General features: G+C 42.7%; 1 protein-coding gene across 2 annotated transcripts in view; it reads right to left on the bottom strand.

Moving 5' to 3' along the window:
• Positions 1–15,124, bottom strand: part of vps13b (vacuolar protein sorting 13 homolog B) — a 394,105-nt gene that overhangs the window by 6,674 nt on the left and 372,307 nt on the right. For both annotated transcript variants that reach the window (XM_014010833.1, XM_014010832.1), the window contains exons 53-64: positions 13,609–13,797; positions 12,075–12,221; positions 10,821–11,104; positions 9,535–9,662; positions 9,265–9,461; positions 8,257–8,375; positions 5,722–6,148; positions 4,463–4,612; positions 4,080–4,308; positions 2,611–2,787; positions 2,357–2,527; positions 1,273–1,449 (exon numbers count right to left, since the gene is read on the bottom strand). In XM_014010833.1, the coding sequence (XP_013866287.1) occupies positions 1,273–1,449; positions 2,357–2,527; positions 2,611–2,787; positions 4,080–4,308; positions 4,463–4,612; positions 5,722–6,148; positions 8,257–8,375; positions 9,265–9,461; positions 9,535–9,662; positions 10,821–11,104; positions 12,075–12,221; positions 13,609–13,797 (2,395 nt within the window). The remainder of the gene's footprint in view (positions 1–1,272; positions 1,450–2,356; positions 2,528–2,610; positions 2,788–4,079; positions 4,309–4,462; positions 4,613–5,721; positions 6,149–8,256; positions 8,376–9,264; positions 9,462–9,534; positions 9,663–10,820; positions 11,105–12,074; positions 12,222–13,608; positions 13,798–15,124) is intronic.

Below are 15,124 nucleotides of genomic sequence, written 5' to 3'. Positions count from 1 at the left end.
GAGACACCAGCTGAACTCTCTCAGTAATTAGAGAGCAAGCCTGCCCCTCAGTGACTAAAAAACAAACAAAATTTTTTTTTAATTTTGTAAATTTGCCTGGGGCCATGGAAAAATGATATCTGTAAATAAGATAGTGATATTGGTACATTTATTCATTGTCTTGTTTTAAATTAAAACAATTAGGCCTGTTTTCCTTACAGCTTCATGACTGATCAGTGCTGATGCAGCTTCACCGGCCTTACATGAACTCACAAGTCCTGGGTCGACAACCAGCTTCATAGTACAACTAAGACCGATTCCTCAGTACTTGTGTYGGTTAAACCAGATCAGCTGGATGAGACTGGTCATCAACTTGTTTCATCCACCATGAAGAACACAGTGGTCTTTGTTTCACAACTCACTGCMGTGCTGATGTTTCAGAAATGTTTCGTGCAGATCCATGTGTTTCAGAGGGGAACAAAACCAAATGTGACGACAATAACAAAATCACTGCAGATGATCTGCGTACTGTCAGAAAAAATTTGGTCTAATGCGTGTGTGAGTGTGCATTTTGTGCTGTAGTTGTGTGTGTGTGTGTGTGTGTGTGTTGAGCTCAGAGGCTCGGGCGGATCTGGGCCAGGCTCTGGGGAGGCATTGTTCCTTTATGGAGCTGTTCACTTCATTGGTAGTTTATGTTCTGTAGCCAAGACCTGTTACTGCCAACACACACCACCCTCTGACCCACTCCTGTTCTCTACTACCAATAAAACTAAGTAACTCCAGAGAATTACGCCGCTGTTTGTGTGTTTGTGTGTGTATGATCAAGCATGTGTGTGTTTGTGTGTGTCGGGGGTCTTACAGCAGCTCCCTGCTGGCTCCTGCTTTAAAAGACTTTGGCTCCAACATGAACTGAGATGGCAGAGGGGTCGTCCCCCACTGATGGATTCATAATGCTGCTGACACTAATTCAACTCCTGATGTTTCTCACGTTTCTTAAGCCCAGTTAAATAACGGCTGGATGGACAAACTCTATATCGTTGTGGGTAAAAAGGATGTTATAAATGAAATAAGACATGATTTGAACATATTTTCTGTACTGCATGTTATTCCACAAAACCACAAGGTTACCATGACAAGAACTACAACAACTTCTTCAGGACCTGAAACAAGCTTTTTTCAATTTTCCGCTTTCTCTGATGTTCCTAAAACATCAGCTAAAATTAAAAGAAAAACATTTAATTTGGTTTGGAAACGTCCCTAAATAAGAATGTCCTCAGATTACGTTGAGCTCACCATATCCAGTCTGGGACACCAGCTCGGCTGCTCCCCCAATGGGTTTGGTAAAAACCCCCACAATGCCTTTCCCCACTCCAGAGATCACCCCTCTGGCTTTGCTTCCTGCTGAGCTCTGCATTTCCCAGTTCCTTTGGAAGTTCTGCATGGGTTGGTCCACAATGCCTGCTATCGCTCCTGAAAGAACAAGAACATGATGCAACCTGGTTAACCCTCTAAGGTCCAAGCCCGCTCCAGAGTGGGCATCGACATGACACATTTAGGGGTAATTCGACAAAAATGGCAGCATGCTGAGTGCTCATTTCAACTGGGTTGGACAGCACAGACTTCAAACTCTATAAAAACAGTGTTTTTATATAGTTTTTTTTTTATTTACTTCAAAATAAAACCAGATTTATGATGAATCATTTTTGACATAATTTTATGAGCATTTTTTATGCATTTACTGCACATTCAGTGAACGTTTTGTGACCAGGAAGTGCTTGAAAGCAACAGGACACCTACTTTTCTGATTTCCTGAAATGAACCACATTTTCAAAGCAACAAATAAAAAACATTTGTCTGTACGCTTGTGGAGAATGTGAGAAAGTGTTTTGGAGAAGGGAGAATGGAATGAAGTCAACATTTTGGTTGTGCTGAAACTAATGATACCAAACAAAACAAGGTGAATAGTTATTAAGATAAAACATATACGGGTAGATTCAAAATGATCCAAAATGGTCATTTAAGCCCCAGACCTTAGATCAGTGGTGTCTAAGGTCGGTCCTCGAGGGTCGGTGTCCTGCATATTTTAGGTGCTGCCCTGGTTCAACACAGCTGAACCTAAGGAGTGCTTAATTAGACCTCTGCAGACCTTGATGGCAAACTGAGAAGGTAAATCATCTGTTTGAATCAGCTGTGTTGAAACAGGACAAACCTAAAACTTGCAGGAGACCGGTCCTTGAGGACAGGAGTTGAACCTGCCTGCTCTACAGGAAGTACATGATGGTGTAGTTTACTTTCTAAATGACTCAGTGATCCGAACATCACATACATCACAATCTATCCCAGTGCCATCTGTGCGCCTCAGTTAGTCTTTGTTTACCTAACAAGCTGATGCCAAGTCGGGACAGTCCCTGTCTCAGTCCGTCCCCAAGGCTCTCCGGTAGTTGTCGTCTCCACTCCTCCTGCCTGGTGTAGTGCTCTTCGTCCAAAGACAGACGGTCCATGTTCCTGGCCAGACTTGTGGCCAAGTTAGTGATGGACGTCAGGGTCCCTGAGCGTGGAAGAGACRTATGTTTATTGTTCAGTGTCAACATTAACACTGCTCAGTAAGTTACAGGCCCGTGACTGTGTTACCTTTTGAAATGTGTTTGACAAAAGAGGTGGTTCCTCTGGACACGCCGCTGACGAAGGCTCCGGGCCCCCGGGTCAGACCCTCGTACGGCAAGCGGAAGAAGTCGGACACGCCGTTTCCGATGCTGCGGACCAGACTGGCAGGACTGCCGAGGATCTCCAGGGATCCCACCACCCAACCTGAGATAAAGGAACAACACACAGGAATAAACCATCCCCTCTACCCCACATGTGCTCAGTGAGGTGTATTCTAACAGTTAATATCCTGGGAGGAAACTTTTCTCTCAGTTTAGAATAGCCTAAAGCTAAACTTTAAATGCACCTAAATATTTGGAGGGAGCGTCAATTATGTAATCAAAGGTGGTTTCCTGAACTGATCCAGCTGGACTCTTTCAGATTTCTGACAAGTTTTGTGTTGAACAAAAATAAAAAGACGTGTTCAGAAACAAACATGAGGCAAAGCCAAATCCCCTCACTGGTCTCTTCTTGCCAAAAACTATTTAAAATAATCACTTCAAATTCTTATCTTACAAACACACACACACACACACCACACCTGCATGTAATCATACACGAGCCTGAGTGAGATTTATAACCTCCCACTATCTCACCTCTCTCCCTGAACCATGAAGGCCCTTCAGATGGCACGGCTCACTGATATTTATGCTCTGACAGCTGCATCAGAAAAACCTTTCCCAAGATGCCAGGCCCTGCTCTGYTCTTATTCTCTGTCAATTTGTGCTTGAGTGATGGACTCCAATGGTAGAAAACCAACTCCAGTGGGAACTAGTGGTTGTTTCTGCTTCCTCTGATCTCCCAGTTGTGGTTTTTGGTGAAGCACAAAGTCCTAACAGGGCATGATGTTTACAAGGCCGAGCTTCACTTTCAAACAYAAACACAAACGTATCAGAGGGAAGGCACTGAACAGTAAAACCCTTTAACTGCTCAYTGTGCGTGGATTTACGTGTGTGATGTGGGATCACGGCGCTCTCGTGGTAATCAGCCCCAGGGTGCAACACTTCTCAGAGCCGCTCGGTCTGCAATGACTACAGAAGAGGGGAAGGYGGCGAGGTGACGTGTTGAAATATGAGCAGAAACGAGTCTTTTAACGAGAGACAGCAGGAAGGAAGTGTCTGACCGCGATGATGAAGATGATTTCTGATGTGGAAATGATGGAGATAAATCAGACCATGTGTGGGCATGGGACAGTTACGGGGTCTGATATGTCAGCTGGGATTCGGCAGTCCATCGCAAACTGATGAGAAAATACTGCCTTGAAACGGGTCATGAATCATGACTCAGCAGCAACACTCAAACAAAATAAACAGCTCTTTGGTGAAACCAGTTTACTGCACTTTCTGCCATGAAACCAGGACAACCTCAAAGGTTCAGCTGTAATCCTGGTCAGAACAAACAGATCCTGGTGTCCCTCAGTGTAAACTATGATCTAACGTCTTCCTGCTTTGACTTACCGGCTCTAAAGAGGGCTCCGGCAGCGTAGTGCATGGCCAGGGCGTGAACCAGCTGTCTGGCTGTGGTGCAGAGCGGCCCCCTCTCAAACACAGAGAAGGACAGAGGAGTGTGGTCCGAGGCGATGTACAGCTTCAGGGAGGCGTGGATGCTGACCAGCAGGTTGACCGGCTGGATTATCAGCCTCTGCAGACGCACAGGGTAGACCAAGGCCTGCATGGACTGAWGCACCTAAATGAGGTCACAAGGAAATATTAGTTATTCATTCAGAACATGTTTTATCTAAGCTCTACAGAGTAAAGACAAAGAAAACAACACGAGAGCATCACTGCAGGCTGTCCTGGTGAAGAAACCTAAAAAAAATCCAATGTTCTAAGTACTGCACCTCTTCAGGGAGAACTGGACCTGCTCCAGGTTCTCTGACCCTGCTGGACTCCACAGAACTTTTGGGGATGTAGGTGTAAAACAGGGTCTTTATGTAGTAAACAAAAGTGTCCTCCAGGTAGACTCTGGCAGGCTGGAGCTGAAAGCTCACCTGAAAGAAGAAAAACACACAAAGCTGTTGTCTAACCTGCTGCTTCAGAGTTATTATGAAACATGTTTTCATACCAGCAAATCCTGAATCAGCTAATGCAGCAGGCTGCAAAAGCTTGGGCAGCCTTGTTAATTTTCCTGATTTAACTTTATAAATTGATTGTTTGGATAAAAATATCAGTAAAATATATCATATAGGGGACAAACACAGTGATATTTGAGAAGTGAAATGAAGTTGATAAGATTTATATAAAGTGTTAAAGTGTGCAATAATTGGTTAACAAAATTAGGCAGGTGCATTAATTTGGGCACCGTTGTCATTTTATTGATTTCAAAACCTTTAGAACTAATTATTGGAACTTAAATTTGGTTTGGTAAGTTCAGTGACCCTTGACCTCCATACACAGGTGACTCCAATTATGAGAAAGGGCATTTAAGGGAGGCAATTGTAGGTTTTCCTCCTCTTTGCATCTTCTCTGAAGAGTGGCAGCATGGGAGTCTGAAAACAACTTTCAAATGAGCTGAAAACAAAGATTTTTCACCGTCATGGTTTAGGGGAAGGATAAAGAAAGCTATCTGTAAATCATCAACTTCATTTCACTTCTCAAATATCACTGTGTTTGTCCCCTATATGATATATTTAACTGATATTTTTATCCAAACAATCAATGATTTATAAAAGTAAATCGGGAAAATTAACAAGGGTGCCTAAACTTTCGCACCCCACTGTATATGACACTGGAACATTTTCAAAATGAAGCATTTTTATAGYAACATTAGAAAGTTMAAATGTCAAAATCAAAAGATTAACTCATTTAAAATCTGTTTTAGTTATTTTAAAAATCTGATATTAGTTAGCATTTAGATATCCTGCAACTGTTTTTCTGATTAACCTGTTAACCTTGTTAATTTAGATTTTATTCTTATTTTATTGTTAGTTTTATCGTTTATATTCTAGATTTTATGTTTAATTAAGCACTTGGAGTTACTCTAACATTTGATAAGTGCTAAATAAAAACTGAGTTGTGCTCTGGAGGTTTCGGATGCTGTGGAGGAGAGATGCTGATGTGGCGTGACAGAAAAGTATAAAATGTATCAAATGAATTTCACCTCCTCCACAGTGCGTCCGTCTGCAGCCAGCACCATCTTCAGCTGCAGGAAACACGAGCGTTTGAACTCTTCCAACATCTCTGGGGACTCGGTGGGATTGGTGTCGCTGCTCCACAGAGCGCTGGGCTCGCCTCCCCCTCTCTGATCCTGGCACAGCAGGACGGGGAAGTGGAAACTGGCCCGGTTGTACAACTGGTTGTCCACCTGAAGGCCGGAGCAGTAGACCTCGATCAGAGAGGTGTCCGGCACCAGAGTGGAGTCGGCTCCCAGCTCGGGGGGCAGGGGGCTGGGGGCAGGGAGCAGGCTGAGCAGCAGCTTCGTTAACGTGAGTCTCAGCAGCTCCACGGACCCGGCGGGACTGGTGATGTCATCACTTAACACCACACTGGCCTGACTCAGGAGGATTTTAAAAGACAGCTTGGAGGACCTAAAAACCAAAGAGAAAACATCAAAGTTGATTCTGAGCAGTCGAACTGTAAACTGAGCGTGTTTCTCACAGCCGCAGTTAATGATGTTAAATGAGCCCTTTTTCAATACAAGCAAACATTTTCATCTTATACACCACTTCCAACCAGTCGTGTACGATGACTGATTATTTATAGAGAATAATATGAGACCAAACTCATTCATCCCTGGCTGATGTTTTATACATTTTCTAACAGAACATTAATAAAAATCATCGTCTGAGCTCATTTGTTTACATTTACCTAACCAGCCATTATATTATCCTGTTTAGCCAAAACGACACAGCAGCTATGTAATGGAATAAAACTGTAACATTATGTTCTGCTGTGCACCTGCGGCCAAAACTCTGAGAATGACACGAGTTCAGTGTTTTCACATCTTTTGGTCCCATGTTTCCAGTGAAGTGTACTGAAAAGCATTTCAAAGGTTTCAGGGGTTTTTATTGACAATTAGGTCGAGTTTATACAAAGAGTCAGTTTTTGCAGTTTTGGTCTTCTCTCTGCAACTCGTCCTGGCATGCTGTCAATCCAGCTCTGGGCCAAATCCTTCTGACATAATCTGTGTTTGGAGTTTGTCAGAATGTGTGGGTTGCTGTTTGTCCACCCGCCTCATGAGGATTACCCACAAATTCTCACTGAGGTTAAGGTCTGGAGAGAGTCTAACCTCAAAAKTTGATGTTTTGTTCCCTTAGTAACTTAGTTATCACTTTAGCGTTATGGTGCTCCACCACACAGGAACAGACGCTGTTTGTCACCAAACTGTTCCCAGAGCAGGTTTAGGTATTGGCTTTTTATCCATGACTGGGTTCTAAGGTAAAACTGAGAGATGTTCTCACTTCACCGGCTGCCTGATGTCATCTTCAACACAAATCAAATGATCTCCTTGAAGACTTTATGATCAAATAAAATGTAGATTTAGGTGCAATCCTATCAGATGCAACATCAGCATGTGATGCCCGTTTGGTGCAAAACAATGATGACTATTAAGTAACCATGGCTAACGAGAGGAAGGGAAAAAAGATCAAGCACCACCTTCCTTTTAAAGCAGGGGTCTCCAACCTTTTTTCCCTAAGAGCTACTTTCACAAAATGAAATTGTCCAAGAGCTACTCTTTGCAACATTTAATTTAATCCTCAAACCATTGGAATAAGCCTGTTTTGCACAAAAAAACATTGTCTTAAATTCACAGAAAACCACCACAAAGAACACTGAATTTACATGACTGTTTTTTGTATTTATCCATTCATGTTATATTGTATTTCACACTATGAACTTAGGGTTTAACTGCAACAGATTTGTGCAAAATTAACGTCGGGTGACAGGTCTCCAATTTTTTTCCACATTGTACACTCCAGCAGGAAGAAACCCCCTGTATTGACATATACTGCAGCAGGAGGGGTTTCCCAGGAGTTTGGCACAGTGTWTTTCAAGGGGCTATGAAAGGTGTGTGCAAAAACRAACGCTGAACAACCACATGACAGCGCGTAATCTGGCGATCAACCATGACCTAAGGTGTTTGATTGAAAACTAAGGAGAAGGGGCATCTATAGATTGATTGGAATTAAATGAAAGTTTGTTTAGCCAGTGACAAATTAAATTTTGCTTCTCCTAATTTTTCATAAGAACTGAAGAGCTACTTTAAATGTGCTCAGGAGCTACTGGTTGGAGACCCCTGTTTTAAAGTATCCAGTCTGCCATTCTAACTCAGATGATAGAGTTCTGAGACCACCTAATCTGAGACCATGAAAAAATGGAAACCATTTGGACTTTGCAGTTAACTACAATCCTTTTGATTGCTGCCATTACTAAAAACTTGTTGTCAATCTTTGTTATAATCTTTGTGTTATTTTCAGAGGGTTTTGGCCAGAGGTGTACCTCCAGTATAACTCCAGTTTTGAGAGCAGAGGCAGGTTTTGTCTCCCTCCTGTGGTGAAAGCGATGCCTGCTTCTCTGTGAGTAAAAACTGCTGGTAGCATTTTTCATGACGCAATAAAAAGCTTTGAGTTGAGAACAGTGCTTGTTTACAGCTGAAGTATTGCAGGAAGCTAACGGATCCACAGTCTGGACACACCTGCTGAGCTGGTTGATGACGGTGTCCACGTCGCCTTCTGGTGCCAGAGACAGAATCAGGGTGCCTCGCTCACATGACACGTCTATGTAGAGGCAGCCAAAGCCCGACAGGAACACCACCTGATCAAGAACAAATTACAGAAGTCATCAGACATGAACTGAGACACTCTCTGACCAGAGTCACGCAGTGTAAATAATATGTGAGACCGTAACTTTAACCATTCAGAGTCGAAGCTTGGCTCACTGTTCTGTCTCACTCCATCATCCTGGGTTTCAACTCATCAGAAACTCGTGTGATGAGAGGAAGCAGATCATCGCTGAAYGCTCCTCTGAGCAGTCATAACAAGTCTGACCTTTGACCTTCCACCTCTAAGAACACAAGTCAGACCCAGACCTCACAGTAACCAGAGATACGCAGCCTCTGCGTCAACTCCAGCTCACAGCTGCCTAGACACAACACCAAACATTACACACACGCTCCGTTAGGTTTTACTAACCCCACACATGTACACTGACCCAACCACAAATACTGAATGATTGCCTAACTACACACACATACATACGCACACACGCATGCACACACAAACACCAACTTAACCTTTGTTTTTTATATAAAAGGTAAAAAGGACAGCCACACAAATCTAATTTATTGGCACAACCCAAGCTTGTTTTGTTGAATTTAAAGCTCAGTTTTGGAAAAAATAAACACAAATTGAGGTGAAAGGGGGTTGCCAGTCATGATGTGTCTGGTAGTTATTACTCAGCTAATTCAAAACATCAACTCTGCCATTAAAGCAGAGTGATCTCTGGCTCYATCTAGCTGGTACAGAAACGGGTGAAACATTAAAATTATTAGAGAAACTACGAGAAGCTTGCTGAACATGTGTGTTAAAACACTGAGGAGATGAGCCGTTTGAAAGAACACGAAGAAATGAAAMGTTTTCTGTTCGGGGCATTAAACCTCCTGCATGTGAGACGAGCTGACRTTCACAGAGCTCCTTGTGTTCACCTGAGTGCCAGGACAGTTTATGTCCACGGGGTCGGTCCAGTCGCTGGAGCTGTGGGCTGACGTGGTCTTCAGCTGCAGGGTGGGCAGCACCTCTTTCTGTCGGCACTCAGGAAAACTGGACGACTGGGAGTAGAGCTCATGGTGCAGGGAAGAGTTAGCAGGCAGGGGTCGACAGTACACTACCGTCCTGGGAGTCTCTGAAAAGTAAAAAAAAAAAAATAGTATTAAGAAATCAACAATTAATTAAACATTTGAAAGGTTTTTTTCTACCTTTTACAGTTTCCCTGAGCAGCAGGGGGATGGGACACTTGTTGTGGATCAGCATGCGTGGACAGGGGTCCTCAGTGAAGCTAATGTACGTCACTCCATGGTGTTCCTGATATGTCAGCACTACGGCTCTGAAAACAAACAAATCCAACACAGGTTTTCATACATCATGCCTTCTAACAGAACAAATCTAATCTGTAGACAGACCCCTAAACAACCCAACAGGTGACACGGTTGAGAGTTTATTTTTATTTTGTTTACAGCAGATTTCTATTTACGGACTTTAAAACCCCGTGAAGAATGTTTTTTTTCTTTATGCTTTCAAACAAACCGTAGATAAATGCTAACATGAAACTCACTTTTACGCCAATTTTAGTAAAAGTTTTGTCTAGACGTCTGTTCAGCCTGAAAGCACTCACATGTGGTGTGTGTGTGTGTGTGTGGTTGTGACACACAACTACATGAGCTCTGCCTGGGTTGACGTCAATATAAGAGCAACATAAAGTGTATATTTCTCATGTTTTACGAACTCGTAGAAATGTTGCACTCTTAGTTTTTGATCACTCAAACCTTTTATCCTGTTTTCTCCGATTTCCAGTTTTAGCAGCTAAAACACTGACTTTAGCTTCTTTTGACGTCATCACTGCTGAAGGCTACGTATCTGATTAGCATGCTAGTAGCTTCTGATGTTGGCCTGAACCAACTCGGGTGACTATTTTCGATGTATTCGTTTTAGTTTGTCTCTAAAAAAGTACAATCAGAATCAGTAAACGCTGATGTACATGCTTTTGTTTTACAGCTTGAATGATCACATGTTTTTAGGCCAAAATCAGATACAGAAACACAAGTTTGCYCTCGCACTTTGATAAAAGGAGGCAGCAGCAGAGATCAGGGCTCTTTGTCTCTATATGATTACATGTGATTGTGATTCCGCTGAAAGAGTGAAGCTCTGAGTGTAAAAACTCGACATGTTCATTGTTCCGTGTAAAGCTGTCCAAACAGCTAAATGATCTGAATAAAAAACTTAACAAAAAAGTTTTCAAGTAAAGCACGTGTAAAAGTTGTTGTAAGATTTGTGAAAATGGCAATAAACATTTCAACAACAAAGAACCAAAAAGAGACAAAAGGAGCTGAAAACAAAGAGTCAGATGACAAACGTTGAGTCGGCTCCATCTGCAGGATTTGACAGAGTGAATCTTTGCTTAATGAGCAGAGGCAGCCAGTGTTTGGCGCCCTGCTTTAAACGAACTGTCACAGCCATCAAAGCATGGACGCTCTGCCTCACCCACCTGCTGCTCAGCCCGCCCCCTGAGTCCTGATCCTCCGGCACCGACACGCTCTGCCTGAGGAAGTCTGGTCGCACCGGAGCGGGGAGGCTCCATGCTGTACTTCCTGCAGCGTCAGGCTTTGGAAACAAGCTGAGGAGAATGTGTCTGAGYGGCAACGGGAACTCCACCTTCTCCTGGACCCCGGCGTGGAGGAGGTCCCAGTATGGCACGGAGCACGGCTTGGCTGGAGACGACTTGTCAGAGGGAGGAAAGGTGAACATTGTGCTCTCAGGTATTTCACAGGCCTGATGAGAAGAAAAAAATATCAAGAAATAAAAAAATCAAGATAATGTAAAAAAGAAAAGGGGGCAAAATATAGGTAAGGAAAACATCTCGAGAGAAAAAGGGGACAAAATGACATTAGAGGAGAGAATATGAGACGGGATATCAGGACCAAACAGAAAAGATGCAAGTAATTATAACTAAAGATACATTGTAAAACCACAATGTTATTTTACTTTATTCCCTCTCCCACTGAGCTTAGTGCTAAATTGGTAGCAGAGAAGTCCTGCTGTGCTGGTTTAGCAGCTAGCGAGCAGTAAGTCTTGAAGACTACAGGGATTATGCACTAAACATGATGAATAGAGCAGCTAGAAAGGCATTCCTTGCCTTGTTTGTGGTCTGTGTTTTTGTAAAGCTCATTGCCCAATCTTTAGGGATTTTTTTTTGGAAAGCTTTTTTTATTTTAAGTTCTTCAGTCCATTAGGGACGACTGGCGAGCTTTGCCATCATTCTATAAGGAGATCTGAAGGATTGGTAAATGACATCACAACATTGTTGCGCTCTTTGGGGACAGGCAGCAGATGAAAGCGAGAGAGGAAACCTGCATCCAATTCTGGGTGTTTGTCTAATGTCCCTATGAAGTGCCATAGCCACATGGTGAGAGCGGAGCAGGGAGAGGGGGCCGGGGGAACATGATCTGATGGAAAACGGCTTGCAACATCCCAGTGATGAGGAGCAGTGTGTGTGTGTGTGTGTGTGTGTGTGTGTGTGTGTGAGAGGTGGACGAGGGCGTTTGACGTGCCAAGAGGAATATGCTGCATGCAGGCTTAAGCTAGTGTGCACTCAGACTGTGCAGGTGTTAGAATGTATAAAATATCACGGTTTAGTGCGAGACTTCATATGTTCCTACTTCTAACTTGTGACTTTCACACTTAAAGCACTTTTTTTTGTGCATGGCAGTTTGAACGTAGAGTGTGGTGTGTTGTACTCGACCTGTTCATCGCCCCCCAGAGCGTGGTCCGTCAGCAGAGGCCTGCAGTGAAGGCTGTAGGGAGTGTTGTTGATGAGAAGGGTTCTATCCTCGATCTGTAGGATCTGGATGCCATGTCTCACCGCAGACGACACACAAAACTGGCACAGCTGCGCAGAAAAAAAAACAAAAATATTATGAATAACTTATTTTGACCGGTGGCTGAAAGGCAAAAGGTGGATATCGTTTTTGCCCAATGTTTGTTACCAAAATATCTCATGAACCYCTGCATGAAAAACGGGGGTGTTATGTATATTTTCCAGACACATAGTTCAACTCTTACCACACTCAAGAAACTGTTACTTTCCGTTATCATGAAGATGCTGTATATATCAAAAATAAATTTGACTTTGCATCTTAGTCTCTCTAAATGCCTTCAAACTGGCCTCTGTCTCTTTAAGAACCTCCTACTGTTTCTGACACTCCCACTGGATCTGTCTGTGTTTCATATAAGTCAACTCTTTGGGACATTTACATGTATCTTRACTTGCAAAAGAAATATTTTCACAAAAAAATCTATAGTAGCCTACTTGTACAAAGGCATGGTGTGGGGTGTGACAAGACTGTRGGCTGTGGGGTCAGGCAGAACCTGGGTGGAGAGAACAGTGTCTGCAGCACAGAGCAGCAGGGAAACGAGAACGAGGAGAGGGGGAGAAATTACTTCTAGCAGCAGAGACAGTTGGGAGATAGTTAATTTATTTTTATTTGTCATGTCCCACAGGCTTTGAGACATGAGATAAATTTGAAGCCGTTTTAAAATAAGTTTTTTTAAGTAAAAAAAAATCCATGAGATTTGCAAAAATACATAGATTTTTCTATGTCTATGTTTCTGCCAAAAGATTGGAAAAAAAAATCTGTATAATTTACAGACAATCCGTACAAGTTGACATGTATGAGGGGGGCGGGGGGTGCAGACTGAGCTCCAGGGAGGAGCTTTGWACAAATAGGTGGAGCTTTGTGTTTAGGSAGCCCAACATGGCCACAGGAGATTCAAGGATTTCTCAAACATGATAAATGAGTCAAAGCAACACTGAGTACGTTTCTGATGAATGACTTCATAATATGACATAAAGCTCTAAAAAGTCCATTTTACATAATACCCCACTAAAAAAAAGGTACAAGTATTACTGGGTTAATTCGACTAAAATCAAGCAGAAATTTTACAGAGGTAGCTAAGACCTGTYGTCAACACATTTGAACAATTATGTGCCAGTTTAATCTTTCCTGAATCAGCGGACAGATCAAACTTTCAGGACGTCCATCACTGACTAACTTAAACCAGTTCAAGATGGCTCCCACAGCCAGCTGACCTTACAAAACTCAAACGTGGATACAATTCACTAACTGATAATTAAATAAATAATGATAATAAGTTATTAAAATACTTTACTCTAAAACATCTRTGCATAAATCTGTCCAGACAGTCTAATAAACTACTTAACGTTYCCTCCTTAAAGTTCCTGACATTCAGAGAGCAGGAGGGGAGGTTTTCATCACCTTCTGTTTTCCAGGGAAGGCTCCCAAAGTAACGTCCACCTCCACGTAGCCCTCCTCATCCAGAGTGACCACCATCGAGTTTGAACCTTCCTTCCAGCGAGGAGAGGTCAGGTCATGGACCAGCTGCAATGCAGCCGACTTGTGGACGGTGTTGGTTTGGGCCCAGTAGATACCGATCTGGAAGGCTTCCTAAAGAATAAAGCAATGAGAGAACGATAAAGGAAGATTAAAGGGAAAGAGTCAGGAGTCAAATCACTGACRGTCAACTCACTCAGACGACTTTCACTAAAAACAAAAGCAGCTGTGGCTTTAATTCCAACGACTCAGCTCGTCTCAGTGTTACAGAATGGCAGCTGCATAACCTCCTCTGCAGCTCTCTATTTGACATTATTAAAATGTCCTGCAGATGTCTGAGTGACGCAGTCCTTCTTCATCTATTCTCCAATCTGCCACATGACTTTCTACTGAGACTGCCTCCTGTCTGTTGGGCCACGATAAATAACGCAGCACATTGGAAACAATGTCTGTTTCTTTTTCACAAGCTTTTAAGCATTTACAACTTTTTATTTTAGTCCTTTGTGCTGAACCTTATTAGTGTTTGCTCTTTGATACGCTGCCTCACCGCTTAGCTCTGGGTTAGCAGCAACAAAAAAAGAGCTCTGTGCATGTGTTTGTTATGTTCCACGGGGGGAAACCATCTGCAGACGACTGCAGCTGAAGACGAAGGCAGGGAAACATTGCTGTAATGCAGCTCTGGTGGATGAGCTCAGGTTTTGTGCTTATTAGTCAAGACTGAGATGAGAAAAGAGCTGGATTCATAACGATGGCTGTGATGTCATGAAAAGACACCCAGGTCATGATGTAAAGTCAAAGTACGCTGCCCGGCCAAAACAAAGGTCACCACCTGGATTTAACTAACAAAGTGCTGTAAGGAAGAGCCTATCGTAGGTCTGGTCCAGGTTCGGCCCAAAGAATGAGGTCAGCTGACTACCTGAATATACTGAATGACCAGGTTATTCCATCAATGGAYTGTTGGGGCTGGAATTGTAAAAGAGTGGTTCAAGGAGCATGAGACATCATTTTCACACATGGATTGGCTCCACAGAGTCCATTGAGAATCTTTGGGATGTGCTGGAGAAGATCTTGGTGAAAAATTCAAACTCTGGACAGAAATAAAAGTTGTGATGTTGCAGAARCTTGTGGAAATGATGACACAGCAAATGAAACGAGATATTAGAGTGTGTSACCATTTCTTTTGTCCGGGCAAAGATTTTTGGCAAGTGTTCAATGTTATAACAACTTTCAGAAAAGCAAAGAGTTCACATGCATGTTGAAAGAATTTTGCTTTGTAGTGTCTTATTAAGGAGTTTTAGAAAACAGACACTTTAGTTTCATGTTTATTTAAATTACATACATTTTAGTTAATGTCCTGGGGAAAAACACTAACATGGAGAAACAGTTTCATTTAATCAGTAGTATTGGAGGAAAAGTCTTAAATCTGCAGGAATAATAATAA

The sequence above is a fragment of the Austrofundulus limnaeus genome, unplaced genomic scaffold (assembly GCF_001266775.1).
Source record: "Austrofundulus limnaeus strain Quisiro unplaced genomic scaffold, Austrofundulus_limnaeus-1.0 Scaffold74, whole genome shotgun sequence".
Taxonomy (NCBI): domain Eukaryota; kingdom Metazoa; phylum Chordata; class Actinopteri; order Cyprinodontiformes; family Rivulidae; genus Austrofundulus; species Austrofundulus limnaeus.
Note: the sequence above shows the minus strand (reverse complement) of the source record. Positions and strands in the feature narration are given on the sequence as shown.